The 22359-nt window shown below is 38.5% G+C and overlaps 1 protein-coding gene across 2 annotated transcripts in view; it reads left to right on the forward strand.

Annotated features, from left to right (window-relative positions):
* The window catches only part of sema4c (sema domain, immunoglobulin domain (Ig), transmembrane domain (TM) and short cytoplasmic domain, (semaphorin) 4C), a 104819-nt gene that overhangs the window by 63007 nt on the left and 19453 nt on the right, over window positions 1-22359 (forward strand). For both annotated transcript variants that reach the window (XM_077522751.1, XM_077522752.1), the window contains 5 exons: window positions 2438-2646; window positions 16236-16390; window positions 21084-21146; window positions 21365-21463; window positions 21569-21665. In XM_077522751.1, coding sequence (XP_077378877.1) covers window positions 2523-2646; window positions 16236-16390; window positions 21084-21146; window positions 21365-21463; window positions 21569-21665 — 538 coding nt within the window. In that variant the 5' untranslated portion in view covers window positions 2438-2522. The remainder of the gene's footprint in view (window positions 1-2437; window positions 2647-16235; window positions 16391-21083; window positions 21147-21364; window positions 21464-21568; window positions 21666-22359) is intronic.

Consider the following 22359-nt stretch of genomic DNA (forward strand, 5'->3'; position numbering starts at 1 on the left):
CCATGTCAAAACTGTGACAATATTTTACACATTTGACTCTAAAAGTCTTCTTTTTTTTTGAAGATCAGCACTGATTTCATATTGATAACATTTCAATACATTGTGTTAGGATGTTTGTAAATTTGAATCTTGACGTTCAAGCTACTACAATATACAGTAAGGGCAACAAGTAAGCCTTGTCAAATGTTTGAAGATGTTACTGTTTGTCACATTTTACTCTTAACTCATTCACTGGCAGCCATTTTCACAGAAGCAATCCCGTTCACTGCCGGCTATTTTACTGAATTTTGACTGATTTTGCAAGGCCCACAGAATATTGTGTTTAATTTCTATAAAAGCATGGAGCCTATCAAAAGAAAGATTAAGGTGTCTTCTTTCATCAGGAAAAAAAAGTATGTTTCTATCTGTTTCCGTTTTGCAGCAATTAGCATTAGAAGAGAGCTAAGTTTCATCAGTTTTCACAAATCTATTTAAAATTATCAGTAATTTAGCTTTTTTTTCTAGATGGCTCTGATTGATCTCCTTTGCTCTGCTGCCACCTGCTGGCCGTTCGTGTAATAACTACCACTTCTGCAACCGTTTTCAGTTGAGAGGCTGCGCCAAAGCTTTCTGTATGCTTTAGCATAAAAAAACGTATAAATACGTCTTTGGGACACTTAAAACATAAAAAAAACGTATTTACACGTTATTGGGAGCAAATGAGTTAAGAAAGATGAGAGTCATTAAAACAATGTAAATAGAAGGTTTCCACAAAAACCAATGACAACAATTTCCCTGTTCAAAGCTGATCCATTTTTCTTTCTTGAGTTTTATTGCGCTTAACTTTCTCAATTTATTTCATGACAACCATTATGCCATTGGGACTCCTGTCATTGGCGTCTCATGCCACACTGTAGCTGTACACTTGACACGTTCATTAGGTATAAAGCTGTTCATTTACAGCGTACTGCCATTGGATCGTCCTTGCCTCAACATTCATTTCCCGACACATTGGCGTCTGAGGCATTGCCAGCACAATTAACTTTGATAACATAGCCTCCGTTTAATATACTGCTGCTGAATTGGCTCAACAAGAGTGCGGTGATAAGCAGTTTCACAGCTTTTTGAGTGGCAATAGCTTTTATTATCAATGAGAGTAAAGGAGGGACACAAAACTTTCCTCCGCAAACCTTCAGCCAAAGGTCAATAAACTGTGTTGTTTGTTATTGTTGGTGGACACTTGCGCAGGCACAAATTTGGAATCTGTGGCGTTTTTGGCTTAAACTAATTTATCTTTTACAATCTTGTGATTTTTATGTCAACATGGTGACTGTCTGGTTATGTGTTTTTTTCCAAATAGTCCGTCTTCTGCCATCATTTCAAAAAGGTTCATTGAAGACTCTAAATCAGTGGTGACCAAACTACGGCCCGGGGGCCATTTGCGGCCCGCCGCCCATTTTTTAGTGGCCCTCGACATGTGCTAAAAATGGCATTTGACTCAGTTCAAATCAAATAAAAACAAAAATGTTTGGAGATGGTCAAAGTAAGAAGGGAAGGTGTCAAAAAACACAGGTGCTATTAAAGGTTATTTTAGTTAACTAAAACTAACGAAAAAACTCAAATTCAAAAAACAATTTTGTTAATGAAATAAAATAAAAGCGAAGATGCTTTTTAAAAAAGAAAATAACTGAAACTACATTTTATGTTTATAAAACTAACTAAAATAAAACTATAATTGTAGCAAAAATGTCCTTCATTTTTGTCTTTGGTAATTAATTGAATGCAAGAGCCTTTGGGGATGATTTTAAATGTGATTTTTAGTAGATTTATTTCGATATAAACCGGCCCATATAAGCCTATGGTGTTTTTTAAATATTGCACACAAGTAATACACATTAAAAAAACTAAAGCTAAGACTAAAACTAAGAATTTATTAAAGAACTAAAACTAACAGAACCACCCTGAAAACTAATTAAAACTAAATCAATTTAAAAAACGAAACTCAAAACAAAATAAAAACTAAAATGTAAAATTCCAAAACTATAATAACCTGACTGCCATATTGCAAATAAATTGGTTTATAGACTGTAGCATTTTTCTAAATATGCAAAAGCACAAATAAATCATTTGTACAATTTTTAGGACGAAACACAATTTCTCTTCATAACATTATGTGGCCCTTGCGTCCTTCTGATTTTCTGTATGTGGCCCTCGAATGAAAAAGTTTGGACACCCCTGTTCTAGTTCATCTGCAACACTTATAATAACAACTGTGATGAAAAATGGGTGTTTTTTATGACCTCTCAAGTCTTATAAAATACAATGCCTTGCTGATAAATGTGCAAGTTCTGTCAAAATAGTTTCTAATACACAACTGAGATACTAAAGAGAGTGAATTTTTGCCTTGCTCAAGCTGACGTGCTGTTTTTTGTTTTGTTTTTTTCCCTCCTTTCGGCAGGTTGCCAGGAGCCTGCCTGCTCTCCTGAGTCCGTCTTGATCATCTGAGTGAGGTCTCAATCCATCACTCGCACCATTTCCACCAAATGGGAGTTTACATCATCGAAATGGCCTTGGTGAAGGTCTTGCTCCTGTTGTCCCTATTTGGATGTGAAAAGTCTCTGGGACTTAACTGGAACCCAATCCCACGCAAGACTGTGCGCTACCAGGGTAAGTGAGCTGTGCGATACTGAGACTGTGTTAGACTTTAAGGAGTATTGAAACGTACACAATATCCAAAAATCTCTCTTTGGAGTAGCACGGCAAAATGACTCTGTATTTCCTAGGGGTGTGCTCAAAAAATCGATACGGCAATATATCGTTGCGGGCCCCATTACAATACACGTTATCGATACGCAGGCGTCAGAATCGATATTGCTCGTTAACTTTAAATAGGCAGCTAACGTTTGCCTTTGCAGCTTGCATTGAATTTGTAAAAAAATAAAAAATCTGCAGCGTCTTTGAAGTTAATTGCCTTCAATTAATGCAAAAAATAGCTCACCAGTGATTGGACACTGTCTTGATAAGAAAAATGAAATCAGAGGAAGAATATCAACATTTATTTACTTATCAACTCAACATGGCACCTTTCTTAATGTACCAATTTTCATACGTTATGTTTAGAAACGAAATAGAATGTGTCACAGGACAAAAAAATGCTGTTTTTATTTCCCTAAATATTTCAAATAAGCACATTTTAGAGCTGTAATTTTAATACTTTGATATTTTTGCTCATATCGGCTCATGCCTATTAATAAATATTCCTGGTGTGTCTTTGAAAGCTGCTCCTTGCTCTGCAGTGCGTACACATTTAGAACAGGCATGCCGCTTGGTGGTAAACCAGAAGAAAAAATATTTTTGTCAGTCAGCATAACAAACATATCCTTTACATATACATATGACTGTTATTATAAAATACAAGTAAATTAATGTAATATATCGGAATATGTATCGCCTTGAAGGACAAGTATTAGGATACTTATGTATCGCGATACGTATCGTATCGTGACCCCTGTATCGTGATACGTATTGTATCGTGAGGTTGGCGGGGTTGGACACATGAGCACTATCTTCAAACCTGACAAAATTGGGAAAAGGCTTCTTTATCGTCATGAAAACATATGTGGGACTTTATATCCACCGTCTCTCCATTCTTATTGCCGTTTCCTCCTTTTTGTTTCGATAGCAACAGCAGCGAGGGCAAAGACACATCGTCTTTCCCTTGACAATTGCACTATGATGATTGTGGTGCAATAAAATAAGACGGGTGGTGGTATGTTGTTTCCCGATAAGCATGCGTGTTAGTAGGGTCTGCAAGGTACGCTCACCACTCTCTGTCTATTTCATTCGTGTCACTCAGCACGATGTTGAAGTGTTTCCTACCTCTGATTGATTCACTGATTAAGCGGTGTGTCACAAACAAACAATGTTCGTGGAGAACGAGAAAATGAATTCTGTCTGGAAAGCCAAAGAGACTTCTCCATTATCAGAAATGGCTGATGTCAGATTTATTTTAAGACTCTGATGTTGACCCTAAGCCAAATAAAAATTACGCCAATCTAATCCCGGTGCTAAACTGCATTTGCACTCTTTATCTCTGCCTTCCACTGCAGCCATGCCCGGGCTTTCTTCACTGAACAATGCCAATTGTTGCAGGCGGGCTTAGAAATGGTGCCTGTTTTAATCCATCAAAGGAAAGTGCAGCATTCTTTTACTTGGGGATTTAGCAAATACTATTTTCTAACCTCTCAGTATCATCTATCGTAGCTTTTATCTTATGTATCTCTTTTAGGTTTCTCTCTCTCGCCTTTTATCGTTCCCCACACGTGTTGCCTTGTATCGTTATTGAATGGACCTGAAATGCTCCTGTGACGTTTTCACAGAGAGCTCAGATATGCTCAATTCTCCAGGAGAATGACACACTTGTTGTGGTCGGGGGGGTAGTTCAAAAGCTTTTTTTGTACATATTCTAGAGCTGAACGATTTTGTAAAATAATTCAGTTTCAAGGGGTCCCCCCCCCCCCCCCCCCCTCAATATTGTGATTTAATCTGCTATTATTTTTTTTCCAAGGTCCTTTTCAAATGTATAATTCAACAAGCAATTCATGATTTTTTTTTCAATATATTTATTGGTTTTTCTTGTTTCATAATGCAGAACGCAAACCCAAGTTGAACAGAACATCATAACATTTCACACATCCACACACACATTCGTCCCCAACCTGCAGATCTGTACCAAATGCATACATGCATACATATTATGAATTCATTTTTTTTCTTAAAATACAAAATATTAGCATATACAATACAGTCTACAAAGAAAATTGCAAATTAAGCATTATTTAATATGTAAAAAAGGTGTAAACTGAATAAATATGTTGACCTGCAGTCTTGTAAGCGTTCGCCACAACACATATATATACATATATACATATATATATATATATATATATATATAAAGGGAATGTCAACAAAACAATCAGATAGGTCAATCCAACTTTATTAATAGATTACAAACCAGCTTTCTGACAATTCCATTCACTCCCAAAATGAATAAACAGCTGTTTTATTATTTTCTCTGAGGTAAAGTATTCGTATTAGCTAGCGATCCAAGATGGCGGCATCTTCTGCGCATGCGCGTCACCGATCGTGCAGGGTCACCGATAGCGTCTTGACAGCGAGACCTGTTGCGGCTCAATATTGATCCATATATAAGGCGCATGGTCAGCTTTTGAAAAAATTGAAGGCTCTTAGGTGCGCCTTATAGTGCGGAAGATACGGTATATTCCCGAGCCACCTCATCTGGTTCCTCTCAATGCAGAGCAGCAGCGGCTCTAACTCTCTGAGCCTCTCCTGGATGACAAGTTTCTCACTTATCTCTAAGGCGGAGCCTAGACACCCTGCAGACGAAAGATTTGGGTGACTTTTAAATCTTGGTTAGCACTCACCGATTCCAGCGGTACACCAAAGGGGATCTGCAGTGATAGATGCAAGTAATTCTTTGGCACTCTCTCTCCCTCCTTTCCTTCCTGTCCTCCCCACTTGCCTACCTCTGAAAAATAAGTGGGTGAAATTAGAAGGTATTGTAGCTCCCATTACTTCTGGTGCAGCCTTGAGTCCTGAAACCTGAGAGGAGGCAGATCACGTCACCTCGTATTGCCTACCCTACGTGATTCGACACTTGAGTGCAGGAGGATTCTCGGCACAAATTGATTTATATTGGAAACAAGTAGGATTATCTTACTCATTGAGAGATTTCTCCACTCGGTTAAAGAAAAATGAGATTTTCAGGCTCAATACTGGGGTAAATGACTGATATGGATGAAGGAGAAAGAAGCGAGATGAAATGGAAAAACAAAGCTGCAGAAAAAGAAGCGGGTGGGGGGGGGGGGGGGGGGGGGGCGATCCAGATGGCGAATGGAGTGGAAATATAATGGCAAAAGAGCATGAAAGTGAGACAGGTAGAGCAAGAGAGGGAGACGGGTCAGTCACTCACTGCCTTAAAAGGACAAAAACCTCTATCTGGGTGTCTTATCTATTGAAGGATACATCGCTGCACAGACATGCAAAACACATTCAATGTGTGTATGCAGCTGTCTAATCATCCTTTCTTTATATGTGTGTACTGCTTAGGCTGGCACTATGAAGGATTTGGAGCTCTTGGGCAGAGCAGAAGGGACGTATGTCTGTTTTTATGTGTTTGTGTGTGTTGGGAGGGTGATAGTGAAGTCGAAGCAGAGATTGATGTAGAGATATTTCCCCTCCACCCCTTCCTACCTTCCTACCAACGCTCATCACCCCTCCCTGCAATTACACAAGGAATACATGCGGATGCAGAACAAGAAAATAAACATCCTCTGTGAGGGTCCTGTTGCCACGCAATCTGCCGTTCATTTTTTCCCCCCACTCTTTAAAAGTCAAATTTTGACATTTGAAATGGTGATAAAATCACATTATAGAGACAAAATTCATGCATTTGATGCGATTACTACTTAGAAATGTAGTTCAGATTTTAGAATTATTTAATTGGTATTCAAATATATAAAGTATACAGAATGAAATGTCGTGGCACAGCTCAAGCAGGGAAAAAAAAAAACAACCTAAATATTATAAGAAAAAAAACAGCAGCCACAACCAGCAGGTGAAATTTTTTTTAAGGTTTAATACACGTGTCAAGAGCCCGTCCTCGACACCTGATTCAAGGATCAGGATCATTATCAGGCTCCAGCAGAGCTTGCTGATGAGCTTAAATATGAATCACCTGTGTTGAATGTGGGGAAACCTCGAAAACATGCAGGACTCAACCCCTCAAGAACCGGACTTTGACACCACTGGTTTAATATAATTAATGATCAAATAGTAGGGATGGGCGACTACCGATACCAGGTATCGGTATCGGGCCGATACCAGCCTTTTTCCAAGTACTCGAGTACTTGTGACGCAGACGAGTACAAGCGAGTGATGGCGAAGGGGGAAGACGTTAAGTGAGTCCTCCTTGCCTGTAACTGGCGCTAGCTTGCAGCAGTTTTTCACCAAAACTTCACCGGTTTGGAAATACTTCAAAATTGTGTATCTTAAACTAAAAGAGCATTTTTGTGTTTATTTATTTACCTCATAGAAAATAATAAAACAGCTGTTTATTCAATTTGGGAGTGAATGAAGTTGTCAGAAAGCTGGTTTGTAATCTATTAATCAAGTTTGACTGACCTATCTGACTGTTTTGTTGACATTCCCTTTAGCGCAGCACCATCTAATGGATGCATAACGTAACCCCAGCCTCTACTGTAGCGCCTTATATATGGAAAAAGTTTGAAAATATGTCATTCATTGAAGGTGCGCCTTATAATGCGGAAAATACGGTACAAGGTTTTGTCCAGACACCAGCAATATATTCATTCTTCTATCATATTATATGTTGTTGTTTTGTTTTGTTTTTTACTAATAGTGTATAATGTGTGAGCGCTGTGTGCATTTTATCGTATCATAACGTTCTGATTGGTAGTCAGAAAATTGATAGTCCTCTTAATTCCCGCCGCCCATTCTATCGAGTCAACACATATCAAGGCGAAACACAAAATGACCTGCCAAGATTTTCATAAGAAATCGTTGAAAAAGCCGTATTTCATTGTAATTGGACTCCAAGTGCCTATGTAAACCGTGCTGCATGGCAAATAAAAGAGTCCTGCCATAAATGAGTCTGCAAACGTGGCCGAAATGCTGAGTAACCCCAAACATAACTCAAATGTTCTACTAATTACAGTGCATTACTTTTTTGTCCAGAAGACAGCTAAATGCTTCTGGACTCAACAGACACACCCACAGTTTATTTCCGTGTCTGGATTTTAGCATTGTGACCGCAGATGTTGTCTTTATTACGGCTGTTGCAGGACCCTTGTGATTGAACTGCATTTTGATGCTTTCAGATGAGCATTAAATCAGCGGACTCGGGTGACACGGGAGACTTACGTTTCGATACTTTTACTACGTCGAAGCTTGCAAGCAATATTGTCCAAGTGCACCTGCAGTAAATCAGCCTGACGTCTAAACTTTAAGTCAACTTTCCTAGGTCAAGTAAAGCCTGTTTATGTGTCTGAATATTATTTTTTTTTTCTCTTCATGTCCCTCAGACTCCTGTTGTTGTTCGGAGACACACATACGCACGCACGCACGCACTAACAATTACAGAGCATAGTCAAGCCCGCTGACAAAGACCAGTAAGCCAAAATTATGCCAAAATACGGCAGCTGAGGTTAAACACAGAACAGAGGCAAAGAAAGCAAAGAAGGATGATGAGAAGAAAGGGAGCCCCAAGAAATGTGAATGCGTTTCAAAATTGAGCCCCTTTGATGCAATAAATGAACCCAGCAATTTGTAAAGGAAAGCCAAAACCAATATGCGTACGCCTTTTATTAATGAAAGAACAAAAACAAACAAAAAATGATTTAAGAATGCTGGGAGAGACAAATGGCCTGGCTGTGGAAAAGGGCCAGGCCTTTGACCTCAAGAGAACTCTTTGTCTCTCTCTCTCTCCACCCCGTCCTCCCTCTCTTTCTCTCCCAACCTTTTTCTTGCATTCTGCCTCTTCCATATCTTCTCAAAGCCTCCAATTACAGTAATGAGTAGTTGAGAGCAATGCAGAGGAGGCGGCGCAAGGTTGTGCGTGACTGGCAGGACAGATGTGGGAGGAGGAAAGAAAGAAGGAAGGGGGAAATTCATCACTGCTTCTCTATCTTGCGTTGAGTGTCACTCAACTGAGCTGATTGGTCGGTGGAGATTAACAGCCCGGACCAGATGTCACGACCTGGAGTGTGCACTGTTGTCACACTGACTCCGGAAGAGCTGATGTGTGACCAAGTGGGCACGCGGATTAAAGTGAAAATGCCACTCCAGGCTGCTCTTATGCAAAAGCACTTCCTCGTAGCGGTGTTAAAAGGGTTTTACTGATACCCCGATTTAACGCTATTGGGCCTTATGTGCGGAAACAGCGTAGTCCATTCTATGCAGCCTTAAAGGAGTGAGAGGAGTACACGCCGGGGGCAAGAGTGAAAGTAAATTAAGCATACTGTATGTGAATTTCACACACTGATGCACATGTAATAAATGAGCAAAAGTCTTGGCACACAACGCTTAATCGATCACAAATTGGATTAAACCTTTCTCTTGAGAATATATAGTGTATTTAAATAGACATCAAATGCACACATTTTCTCCTGAGGTTTATGTATCCATTTATGGAAAAGGGATGCTGTCAGCTTTGATTCATTCTATACAGTCTTCTTGCACTAGTTGATGGTATACCTCAGGAGGTGAGTTGAGGCCCTTAATCCACCATTAAAGCAGAATTCAAATGTTCACAGAAATTGGTTGATAACGTGAGCACTGTCAGAAGCATTTTCATGGAAACTGAAGGAATTTGTTATTTTTGAAAAGCACTGAGAGAACATCTCTATACAGTTAACTCATTGCTCCCAATAACGTATAAATACGTTTTTTTTTAATGTTCTAAGTGTCCCCAAAGACGTATTTATACGTTGTTGTGTTTTTTTTTTGTTTTTTTTATGCCAGAGCATACAAAAATTACAAAATATTCCGTGGGCCTTGCAAAATCAGTCAAAATCCAGTAAAACAGCCGGGAGCGAACGGGATTGCTTCTGTGAAAATGGCTGGGAGTGAATGAGTTAAAGGAAATGCACATTTTGAGAAATGCTGCGGCTATTAAGTATTATTAAAAATATGGAGAACCATTACTAGAAGAAAATAAGGCTCGCATCAGAGTTGATTGATTCTCCGCATTTTACACAAATAACCTTGATTCCGATCACGAGACTGTCGGTCTTGTGCAATTCCAGTCAGTCGAAGTCGGAATATGACGAGCTTTGCCAGTTTTTCTTCTCATGCGCTCATTCTGTCTTCCACCTGACGCTCTTGTGAACTCGGCAGCAGAGAGCCGACTTACATCCCTGAGCGCGTGCGTGTATATATTTATTTTTATTACATTTTTGGGTGAGTTTTGTTTTCAAGCGGGTATCCTCTTAGATGAGGGTTTGTCGGCGCTTGCATGTGTGTTTGTCTTGAGTCTCGTGGGCACTGTCCTACCCTGTGTCTCTCCCTCTTGTCTGTTTCTGCTTCCCATTCAGTGTTTGTTACTGCTTCAAAGCTCTCCTTAAAATAGTCCTTTAATCATAGTTTGGTGTGTGAGTGGCTGGGCGGTTGGAAGCTATAAGCAGCGGCTGTATATATTTATAGCAGACAGGGAGCTGTGCTGCAAGGCTCGAGGCAGATCACAAAGTCTAAGGTCAGAAGTAGACCTTTTCAGACAACAAAGAAGAAATGTGGATCCCCTTGCTTGCCTCTCAGACTCCACCATTCGGTGTTCGCAACAATTTGCCCTTTGACGAAGATGCATTATTTCCTGCTTTTGACCGTTTCCCCAAAACGTCATGCGACTGATTTCCAACCTTCAGGCGGCTTCTGGTTTCTGTTCATATGAAAATGAGCTTTCTTATCTTTTAAATGAGCCTTTTCTGTCCAGTTGAAAAATCCTTCATAGCTGCTGGCTTTTTTTCTTTTATTTTTAAGGAAAATATGAGAGACATCTGTATAGAATTACATTTTTTGCTGCAGTGAACATGAATATAATGCTTCTCATAGAGAATATAGTAAATTTTAAGTACCGTATTTTCCGCACTATAAGGCGCACCCAAGAGCCTTCAATTTTTTTTTTCAAAAGATGACCATCCAGTGCGCCTTATATATGGATCAATATTGAACCGCAACAGGTCTCGCTGTCAAGACGCTATCGGTGACCCTGCACGATCGGCAGAAGATCCCGCCATCTTGGATCGCTAGCTAATACTAATACTTTACCTCAGAGAAAATAATAAAACAGCTGTTTATTCATTTTGGGAGTGAATGGAGTGGTCAGAAAGCTGATTTGTAATCTATTAATAAAGTTTGACTGACCTATCTGACTTTTTTTGTTGACATTCCCTTTAGCACAGCACCATCTAGTGGATGCATAACGTAACCCCAGCCTCTACTGTAGCGCCTTATATATGGAAAAAGTTTGAAAATATAAAAATACGGTAAATTTTATTACTTAAATATAAAACGCCTTCTTAGATCTTTGTCATTTCAGTCAGTTTACAGTCAGTCATAACCTTTTCAAAACCGGAATATTTGCAATGTTTGAGTTTTCAATGCATGCTCTATCGACAAGGAATCTCGGTCTTTTGAGTACAGAAAGCACTTGCATGCGCAGCCATCTCGCGTGCATGTGCGCCACCCACCGGAAATACAGAAGTAGTGATATGAAAATAATATCTTAATCGACGGTAGAAAATAAGAAGCGGAGATGACATCGTCATTATGCTGTCCGTGCTTCGTGGGCCGTGGCTAACACTGTAGCACTGAAGTAGGCGATCCTGGGTCACCATGACCGTAGAAGAGACACTGTTCTCCTGATTTGAAATCAGTGTAGCTTTTTTCCAATTTCAAAATAAACATCCCTCTACGCAGAGACAAAGAGGACATGTTGTGCAGTCACCTGTTTATTGTGTCTCTAAAAAAAACTGACCTCGACTCTCTCTTTGTTTTTGTATTCTTCCATCCGTTTCAGCAGTACACATCCTTTTATCACAGCGGCATCTCAAATATGAGTCCTTCTCTTTGGTTTCTTACAGGTTTTCTACTGGCATCAAAGGCATAGTCACACATATATTTAGCTTCAATGTGGAGACGCTAGATAAATACAGCACCTCCTATTTGCAACCATATCGTGAATTTTCACACGAGAGCCACAGGTGTGTCTGTTGGTATCCCACAAAAGTTATGGCCTCAGGGTCACCACAGTGTGGTGGGTGGAGGATTAGTAGTACATGTACCACATATCGTCAATCTTCCTAAATAAACATTAATAACAATAAGTGAATGTTCCATAGTTAGTCTTCCTTTTCTCTGGTGACTTTTTTTATTGATTTAACTTTTATGAATCAACTAGATCCATTCAGAACCAGTTGTTATTTACAATGGCGACCATCACAGTACGCGATGTTACATTGTTGAAATAATTCGAGGATTGGTCCAAAATAGTACCCCATCAATAATTCCAATATTGGAAAATCTTATACCAGGAGTGTACAAATGCTTCCTCGAAGGGTTGCATACAGAAAAATTGCAGGATGCAAAGTGCCACTATGAAATAGTTTGACTTGACTAAACACAGTTTAGTCAAGTCAATTGACTGTTTGACCTTTGAGGTTCTCCTGTACATTGTTACAATAATCTCTAAATATGAGTACACACTGTCCACAATGTCACAGTGTATGGTTTTCTGTTACACTTAATTAATGATGTGCCAATAGCTATATATAAAAAAATATATATATATGAATGCTCTGAGACAAACTTGGGAAAGGTAGGGGTGTGTCACAGGCCACTTCTGGTCTGTCCACAGTCTCTGATCAGTCCCTGTACTGATATTGAAGTCAAAATAAAAGGTCAAATATTTATTTATTTATTCATTTACAGATTTATTTTGATGCGTGCACATGTGGGTAAACGAGCAAAAGCTACTACGCATTTTCCTTAATATTGCACACTTAGTAGCAACGTTTGATCTATTTAGAGACACTTTGACCCCTTTTGCCACTAAAAAAAAAAAAAAAAGAACTCGCAACAATGCTAACAGTGCACCTATGTTAGCAACATAGTCTCATCTTAAATCTGTCTGTCTGTCTGTCCATGCATATCTAATGATTTCATCTACACATTACACAAGTAGCAGCTTATTAAAACATGACAAGTAAATGCTCATAAATGCATTAAACTAGTACGGAACACCGTTAAGGTTAGCTTGTTGGCGTAGCCCCCGTTAACCGTTCCAATTGCTGACATGGGCCCTTTGGAAAATTAATTGCCCACACCTGCTGCAAGAGCTCCTTTTTCTATCTAAATAGTAGGCAGTATTTATGAAAAATATTCGGTTTAGGCCACAGCGCGCCACATGTACAATTTGGCATGCCATAAATCACAGTACTGTTCCCTTTCTTGAAAATAGCTGCTTTTTTTCCCCAAGAAATGAAAATTCTTCATTTTGTTGAAAAGTACATATTGTCAGTGCCATTCATTCCTTGGAATGGCATTATTTGCAGTGGGGACAAATCATTTGAAAGTGAACACTGTGACAACAAGGTGATATTAAATAAAGCATGAGACATAATGAAAAGTAAACATCATCTCTTTCCCCGTGTCTCTGCTTGCTTATGTTTTGTGTACTCTGCTGGAGTTTGTCTGTATGGTAGTGACATTGTTTACCAACCTTTGTTGAGCCAAGGCACCCTAATACATAAGAAAAATCTCACAGCAAAGCACCAAACAAAAATTACACAAAAGTGATGAATACGAAAGTAATGATGATCTTGTCGAAATGTAACTATAATGAAATATTAAAATATACAATATTATAGATATAGAATATAAAAGATAGGAATATATTTAATAATGTAATATTAAATTAAATGGATTTGGATCATTTCTCGTGGCACCTCCGATGATCTAATCCTGCATTCTGTAATTGACTCATATTCTTTTCAAAATTGTTTGTTACCCTCATTAAGAAGTTAAATCACAATAAAACACACTATAAGATTGGTAGACCTGAGAAAATTTCCATCACAGTAATTCCAAGGCTCGCATCTTCCTAATCACTGAATTGGAACCGAATTATTGCTAATTAGATTATCAAACCTCAGTTAGTCCTTGCATTAAAACAGTGATTCTCAATTGTTTTCTGTCGTGCCCCCCCCCCCCCCCCCCAGTAAGAGGAAAACATCTCGCCCCCACCCCCTACCTCCACGCGACTATAAGTAGTATCATTTGTCTATAAAATTGTTATAAGCACACCTCTGCATAACACTGTATCCGTATTAACGTATAAGAGAATAAAATAAACAAAGACATATGGACCAACTTACAAAGAATAGCTTCATTAACTGTAACAGAAAAGATTTAAAGTGCATCTGAAATTCAAAAATAAAATTAAATCCTTAATTAAACTATAACATTTTTTTTTATTAATTTATAAATCTATTTGAGAAGCACTGCATTAAAATGTGATTGTCATCAGCATCCCAGATGATGAACAGCCTAATCGTACCTAATCGTTATTATTGGGTCCTCATAGGTTTTTGCATGCTCCTTTTTGGATACTTGCATCAATACTTTAAAATCCCACTGTACACTGATTTATAATGTTTAAGTACCACAGATAAGTGGGGTTAGATTCCTTCTCTGCATTTGACCCATCCACCGATTCCAACCCGCAATGCTGAGTGTCAAGATGGGCAAATGGGTCCCATTTTTATAGTCTTTAGGCAACTGAGCTGGTTAATATTAGGGCATTTTAAGACATAATTCATGCCATACATCTGATAAATTATAAACCGGAGCAGTTTCATTTTTAAAAAAATTATCATTAAGAAGGTTAAAATCATGCAGGGAATGTTGTTCTCCAACTTCTTGATGCTTTTGTCCTTGATGTTGCTTTCAAATCTGGTGCTTTTTTTCCCTCCCCCTCCTTTCAGATTCCATGAAAACAAGGGCAGCTTTTAGAAGTAATTTAATGTTGTTTGTTTGTGCAGCCTTGCTTAATTGGCGCACCTTATCGCACTTCTGACATGCAGATCTAAAACGTATCTGATTTTACAAAAATGGCTGAACTAAGCTGCTGTAAGTCATGAAAATAGCCAGTAATAAGGCTTTTTGGTTGATATCTCGCTCTCCCCGTGATATTACTTTTGTTTACATTCATTGCTACCCCAATCAAACTGAACTGAAAAGCCTCTAACCGTCTTTTCAATGAAAGGAAAAAGTAATGACAGTAATTAAGTAATGGCTTTTCCTACCTTCCTGCTTTTAATGAGGCTCTTCTCACCATCAGGCACTTGTAAAAGGTCTTTTTCTTTTTTTTTATTTCATTTCAATTCTCAATGTCAAAATTAGCGATGTCCTGATAACATTTTTTTGCACCCGAGTCTGAGTCCAAGTCACCTGATTTTTACGATCTGCCAATACCGAGTCACGATCCGATTCCTCGGTAAAGTATTAAGGTGGGGGGGTGAGGGGGGGAGTGCTTCAATATTTTTTTTTTCATTCATTTAAACAAAACCATCCCAAAGATTTTTTTTTTTTGGTGGTGGTGGTGGGGGGGGGGGGGGGGGGGGCATCAGAAATGCACATAAAAATAAATAAATAAATTTTGTTTGGCAATATGTTTACCTCTGGATGATTTTGTTGCTTTGTAGCCCCTAAAATAATAATAATAAGAACAAAATTGCCACAATGAAAACCCCGATCATTTTCTCCCGATACCGATCAGCTGAAAACGACGTGATCTGGACTCGGTTTCCAATCACGTGATCGGGATCGGGACATCCCTAGTCATAATGTAATTCCAAAGCTCTGCAGAAAAGGAGCATACCATAACTCTGAAACATTTATTTCTGTCTTCCTTAATTGTGGATACAAGTCCATGCACGGCACACCATGATTGTTTCTGCATGTTCTCATCCTGTACATAGCATTTGCACTCAAGACAAAGTTGTGGATTCAATCCTTTCTCACTGATCAAAGACTCACAGAATATATACTGAAGTCTGACTTGATATGCTGATTCACACATTTTTTGCCAGCCTTTAGAAACATTTTTTTCCCTAAAGACTTTGTATGACTTATGAGGGAATTTGCATCTTTTTTTTTTCGTTTTTTTTTTTTGTGTGCGCGTATCACTAAATAGAGAAAAAAAGAGAAATATCTGGTCCTCCTTGTTTACCAGGTCCAGTACTGTAAGTATGATTACCTTCTCGTGATGATGGTGTCAGCATACAAACTGAAAGTGAAGAAACACTGAATGTGTTTACTGAAACTGCGAGAACAGTGTTTTTTATTTATTTATTTATTTATTTTATTGATTACATAAAAGTGATGATGATTGCAGCGTAGGTTGAATGTAGGTGGAGGATGATATGGGCTAAAATTGAAAAGCAGTATTATGGTCCATCTGTGAATTGCATAAAAACCAAGAAATTTGTGCGAACTGGAGCTAGGTGGATAAGATTAAGTTGGGGTTGTGTGGTGGGTGGCTCGCTGGTGTGAATAAACTGGGACATGGACACATTGATAACAATTAAAGTGTGAAATGTTCTATCCTGTCATCTGTAAGCAAATGGGGCAAGTCAAATGTTTCTTTTGTCTCCATCCAGATGTTTTGGACAGCATGGCCAGGTTCAGCATTCAAGGAGTGTTCAACTACAGCATGCTGACACTATCAGACCATGAGAGAGTTTTGTACGTCGGAGCACGCGAGGCACTATTTGCCTTGGACCCCAATGACATTAGCAGACAGCTTCGGCCACAGGTAACGCGCATGCACATGCACATGCACATGCACATGCACAAATACAGGACTGACTCATAAAATTAGAATATTGTGATAAAGTCTGTTATTTTCTATAATGCTATTAAATAAGCAAAAATGCCACACATTCTGGATTCATTACAAATCAACTGAAATATTGCAAGCCTTTTTTTATTTTTAATATTGCTGATTATGGCTTACAGTTGAAGAAAACTCTAATATCCTATCCCAAAATATTAGAATATTTCCTCAGACCAAGTTTTTAAAAAAAATGGCATATTAAAACAATAAAAGGCTTGCAATATTTCAGTTGATTTGTAATGAATCCAGAATGTGTGGCATTTTTGCTTATTTAATTGTATTACAGAAAATAATGGACTTTATCACAATATTCTAATTTCATGAGACAGTCCTGTATGTATGTGATTGTTGTGTACGTTGTTTTGAGAACTGAAGTTCATCTCAGGTTGGTCATTGTCAATATTGTTTATTGTATTGTATATGTTTTTGAGAATCAAATATGTGACCCCCCCAAAACACACTTTTTTTTTTTTTTTCCTTCGGTCGGTCAAAAATTGGTCTAAAATTTTTCTCATAATAGTCTAAAAAAAAAAAAAGTCTAAAAAAAAAAGGTCTAAAATTTCACGAGTGATTCCTGCAAGAACCTAAACTATTTTTTAAGACATCTGGATGAATTATGCCCATTGTACATTTATCTTATTGAGCCCTACACATTTGGAATGCTAATAACTTAATAGATTAACTTCAATTTCCTTGAAAGCTTTTATGAATAAGGCATTGTATAATCCCAGCCCTTGCCACATTTCCTTGTGTTAATGTAGACACTGCCCTCATTTTATTCTTTTCCGAGGTTCTAATTTTCTGATTCAAGGACATCTGAGAACACACTAAAAAAAAGAAGAAAAGAAAAGAAACACTGCGGCAGATAATGAAAATGGAAAATGGTGTGTAATAATAAATTAAATGAGTCATACTAACGGTTGGGCCTTTTATTAGTCATACCTGTTCTTCGATTAAAGCTGAGGTTTGTAGAAGCTAATGTGATACAAACTGTCAAATGTTTTAATTGTGTGTTTTGTTTTGTTTTAACAATGTGTTAAACTACCCTCCTTGCAGAGTCATAATTGTAAATTGTGTTAACTGCTACTGTTGGCTAAATAGAGAACAGAGAATCTGTATGTCACTTAAATCAAGTTAAAAGTCGCATGTGGTGTAAGATATCTCAGATTAAATGAGGGGGAAAAAAACAGTAAATGACAAAATAATAAAAAATATAAATGAGGGTCATGAACAAAATTAGGATTTTCGGATTAAAATCTTGTTAAATATACAATGTGTGGATGTACCCGTGTCTGTACCTTCGTGTTAATAGAAACTTGAGAAGACAAATCTCATGATAATGTTAGTGAGATAAAAACAAGCTTTGTCTCTTGTGCTTTAATTGTTTGTCCAAACTTCTTTATTTGTTTGGTAAAAATTGCACGTAGACACCATGGCACCAAACCTCAGTTTGAGCTCTTAACTGGGCAGCATTAAATGTCAATTATACATTGTTGACTAAATATGTGCTAGTGCAAGTGAATGCTTTCTGGCATTAAACAAAAAAAAGTCATCTAAAATATGTAGAACAAAACGACTCAAAAAACACATACAGTGGTACCTCTACTTACAAAGTTAATTGGTTCTGGAAGAAAGTTCTTAAGTAGAAAATTTTGTAAGTGGAGACGCATTTTCCATGGAAATTCCCTAATCCGTTCCAAGCCTCCCAAAATTCAGACATAAATGTTTTATAAAGCATAAAAATTCATCAAAACATGTAACAAATACATGTTCCAAGTAGATTATTGCATAATAAATGAGAGTTGTGCATAATGTAAAAAAATAAAGAATAGAGTAAAGAATAAAAATGATGGGCATTTACCGTTCTTTAACTGCTGTCCTCTTTGTTTTTTTTGCCCTCTATGGTTCATGTTCTCTCTCAGAAGTGTTTTTTTGCCTGGTGTTTTGTAAAGAACTTATCCAAGGATTTTATTTTTTTTATTTATTTATTTTTTTAACAATCCTTCGAAAATGTCTAAGGCAAACGTCATCTTAGTGAGCGATCGCCCGACTGGTGAACACTTTTTCTGGGTGATTCTTTTCAACAAATTCCAAAACTTGATGGAAACTTCCGGTACGGCGAAGCATCTTTTTCCCCCCCCCCAAAAAAAGGCCCGTCTCGTCGCAATTAGAAACTTACTGTGCCTTCATCAATCACCAAATGTTTGAATTTTTGCACAAATTCGTCGGCCGTTAGTTCATACATTTACGAAAACTATTGGAACACCTCATGGCCTGAGGGATGAATGACGAGGACGCTGCATAGACACCGATCTATTAGCTATTATCTACGCTCATAGATGCGTACGGTAGAGGTTCCTCTTAGCCAATGGGACGCCAGAAAGATGCTAGGTAATAGCCATAGCTGAAAGGATGTTGCGTTCGGTCATGTATTTTTACCTTTCGTATCTTGAAATTTCTTTCGTAACAAGAGGCAATATTTTCCTGTTGAGGCGTTTCGTAACTCGAAAATTTCGTACAAATAGATGTTCGTAAGTAGAGGTACAATTCAACTTTTATTAAACAGGAAAAGTCTTTTCAGGAAAGTCTGTTTCCTGGATTGAGGGTTTATGTCATTTTTCCAGGTTATTGCTTTATTTTAAATGCATTTGGCTGAGCCCTTTGCTTAAGCCTCATTCAGTAATAGCCCGAGAGAGCGGCCAAATATTAAAATTGTAATGTGTGCTACTTTTGGCTGAAAAGCACACAAGTAATGCATATTGCTCACGCTTTTGGCTCCGTTCCTCATGCGCATATTCCGTCCTCTTTGTATTGGCCAGATTTTAATATCTGCAATCTCGTTTTGCTGAAATGCACTCTGTGGGAATTGTGTTTATTTGCCTCATACATGGCCGCTCACATATTCAGTGAGATGATGAAGCCTCGGCAACCCAATATGCTTTGGCAAAGGGTCGTCAATAATTGACCCGCATTGTGATCAATACAATCACAGCAGGTGAGTGAAGGCATCGTGAGCAGCCTGCAGCAGTTTAGGGATTATTATCTGATTTTACTGTAATGAGAAGTTATTACAAGCTCACACAGAGATGCGCACGCAAACAGTCGCATCATGCAAGCGGCCGGCTGTTGTGCTTTATGAGTCTTGCAGTGAAGAAGATAAGACCACCTGTTAACATTCCCCAAGTGTGGAACATCGAGGAATGATGCCAGCGCTCCAAAGTTTTGCCCTCCACCGCCATCTGCTTATCACTCCGAATTTGAGACTTTTTTTTTTTTTCCCCAACGTTAAACACCCCTTTAAGTTATTCAAGTCGTGTTCTTCCGTTGATTTGGTCCAATTATTTATCTACAGTAGCTCAGTCATCCCTCGTGTTTCCTCTGCTGGAGCTTTGACCAAACGTGCCGCAATAATAATCACCTCTTATTAACTCTTTGACTGCCAAACGTTATCCAAAAAACAACCCCAACGGTGCCAGCCGATTTCAAGCATTTTCACTCACCTTTCAAAGCAAACAGAATATTGTGCGGTATGACTACATGAACGTGGTGGATACCATATGAAAGATTGGGTTCCATTCTTTCACGAGAAAAGAAAAAGTATGTTTCTACCTTTTTACGTTTTGAAATTAGGTCATTTGGGTAACATAAGCGAAAATACAAAAATCTAAAGAGAAAACAAGCTTTTTGTGATTTTTTGCACAACAGGGACTTTGATACTAATATTTTTTGTTTAGTGACAAGGAAGCGCTGTACAAGACGTTGCGCTGCCCATTGAGAGAGAAAAAAACGTAATAAACGTAAATTAACGTTTATGGCAGCATTCATTAGGATTTTAGAATACGTCATAAAACGTTTTTGGCGGTCAAAGAGTTAAACGTACTTGATTAATATTGTTCATTGTTCATGGCTTATTGAGCAATTACTTGGCGGGCCACTAGGGGGAGCACCTCATAAGAATGACGGTGAAGTGTACGGAAGTCTTCAGGCGAAGAAGACTCATGAGCTTACTCTTACTTGTGTTTATCTGTTTTTATGTTTCGACTTTTTGAAGCACACAATTTCTGAGGAATATTAATATTGATTTAATTGGATTTAATATTTAAGTAATTTTATTTATTTACTTTTGCAACATTACACAAAAACATTTGGATTTGTTTAAAAAAAAATACACTAAAGTACGCACTGTAAAGAAGAACAGTTTTAATATTGTGTTTCAGTGATGGAACAAAAAGAAACTCTTTTCTAATTGTAAAAAAACATCAATTTATGTCTTGAGTAGTTTTATCGTATATTATTGTGCATTTATTACCTGACCAATATATCCATAATCGCGGTATCGTCATATCGTGAGATCATCGTTATCGTGAGCCTTGTATCGCTTATCGTATCGTACCATGAAGCACCCTAATGATGTTATCAAATTAATTCTCGACAAAATATTAACATTTTAGCGCTGAAAATGGCTAAATGAGTCAAGTATCCCTTTCATGAAAGCCTTCCCTAATATTTTACCCTTCCCGTATTCCTAAAATAATAATCAAAATACCTGGAATGCCCTCAATCGTTTTATATTTGGGATTTTCCGATCCAAATATCTTTCACTTGCGTGCAGATTGACTGGCCAGCACCATTGGACAAGAAGAGGGAGTGCGTCATCAAGGGGAAGAGCAACCAGGTAGGTTGGCAGAGAAGATTAGTTTGAGAGAGAGAGAGAGAATTGTTTGTTTCTCCCACCGGCCATACAAGTTCCTCTGCTAATCTGTTTTTATGACTGCTAATCTGTTTTTATGACTGTGTTGTCTTGTAATGCTACTAAATAGGACTATGTGACTATTGAGTATTGTGAAGGCAGAACAAAAAACAACATTCCAAATTCCTCTTCTCTCTCCCCAGACCGAGTGCTTCAACTACATTCGCTTCCTGCAGAGTTATAACCACACACACCTGTACACGTGCGGTACCTACGCCTTTCAGCCCAAATGCACCTATGTGGTAAGAAAGTCATACGTAAACAAAATCATGTCTGACAGAACTTCAACTTCACTGTAGTGTGGATGATGCCGCTGTGTACATTGAAGTATCAATGTGTACTTGCAGAATGCAGATTATTTCAGTCTCAGCACTGCTGTCCTGGAAGACGGGAAGGGGAAATGTCCATATGACCCCGCCAAGGGCCACACCGGCCTGATCGTAGGTGAGTCGTGTGTATGTGTGCCTGCTGCGTGTGCTGCTCCATCTCAGCTGCATTTTGAGTTGGGGATCAATATGATGTACGGCGTTGATAGAGGCATAAAACCATTTTGTTTTGTCACCGTGCAGTTACGCAGAGGGTCCAGGTGTTACGCAAAGGGTGATGCTGACTGTGACTAGGGTCATGTACGGGTTATGTTTGGGTCATGACCGTGAGGTCAAGTGTGTTTTGAACCGATGTATTCGGCACCTAGTTTCAACTGGTATACGCTATGTGATGTCAGAAGCTATGTGATGTCAGGAATCTTGGATCTCTTTATCGAACCAACAGCCAATCAGATAATTCCATGTCAGTCCTGTTACCCACATGTCTTGCCACAACCAATCAGGTCGATTCACTGTCTCTATAAACTGTCTGAGAAGCATGTGTTTTTGTCGGATTATTACCTCTGTTCCATCTGGCCACCTGCTCCTCTGTTCCTCGATGCCTTCCCGTTGTTTCTGGTCTAGTCAAGTTAGTTCCTCGCCTTTTGATATTATGCGAATAAAGTGTTAAACTTCTTATTTGCGTCCGCGTTTTTGGGGATCCAACCCCACAGCGTAACACCAGGACTCCAATGCAACTTTGCACGTTGCATTTAATTCGGGGTGCATGGTTTAGCTAATCCTTCAGGCACCCATTCTTCATTTGTGTTCCT

Source organism: Festucalex cinctus, chromosome 5, assembly GCF_051991245.1.
Source record: "Festucalex cinctus isolate MCC-2025b chromosome 5, RoL_Fcin_1.0, whole genome shotgun sequence".
NCBI lineage: Eukaryota > Metazoa > Chordata > Actinopteri > Syngnathiformes > Syngnathidae > Festucalex > Festucalex cinctus.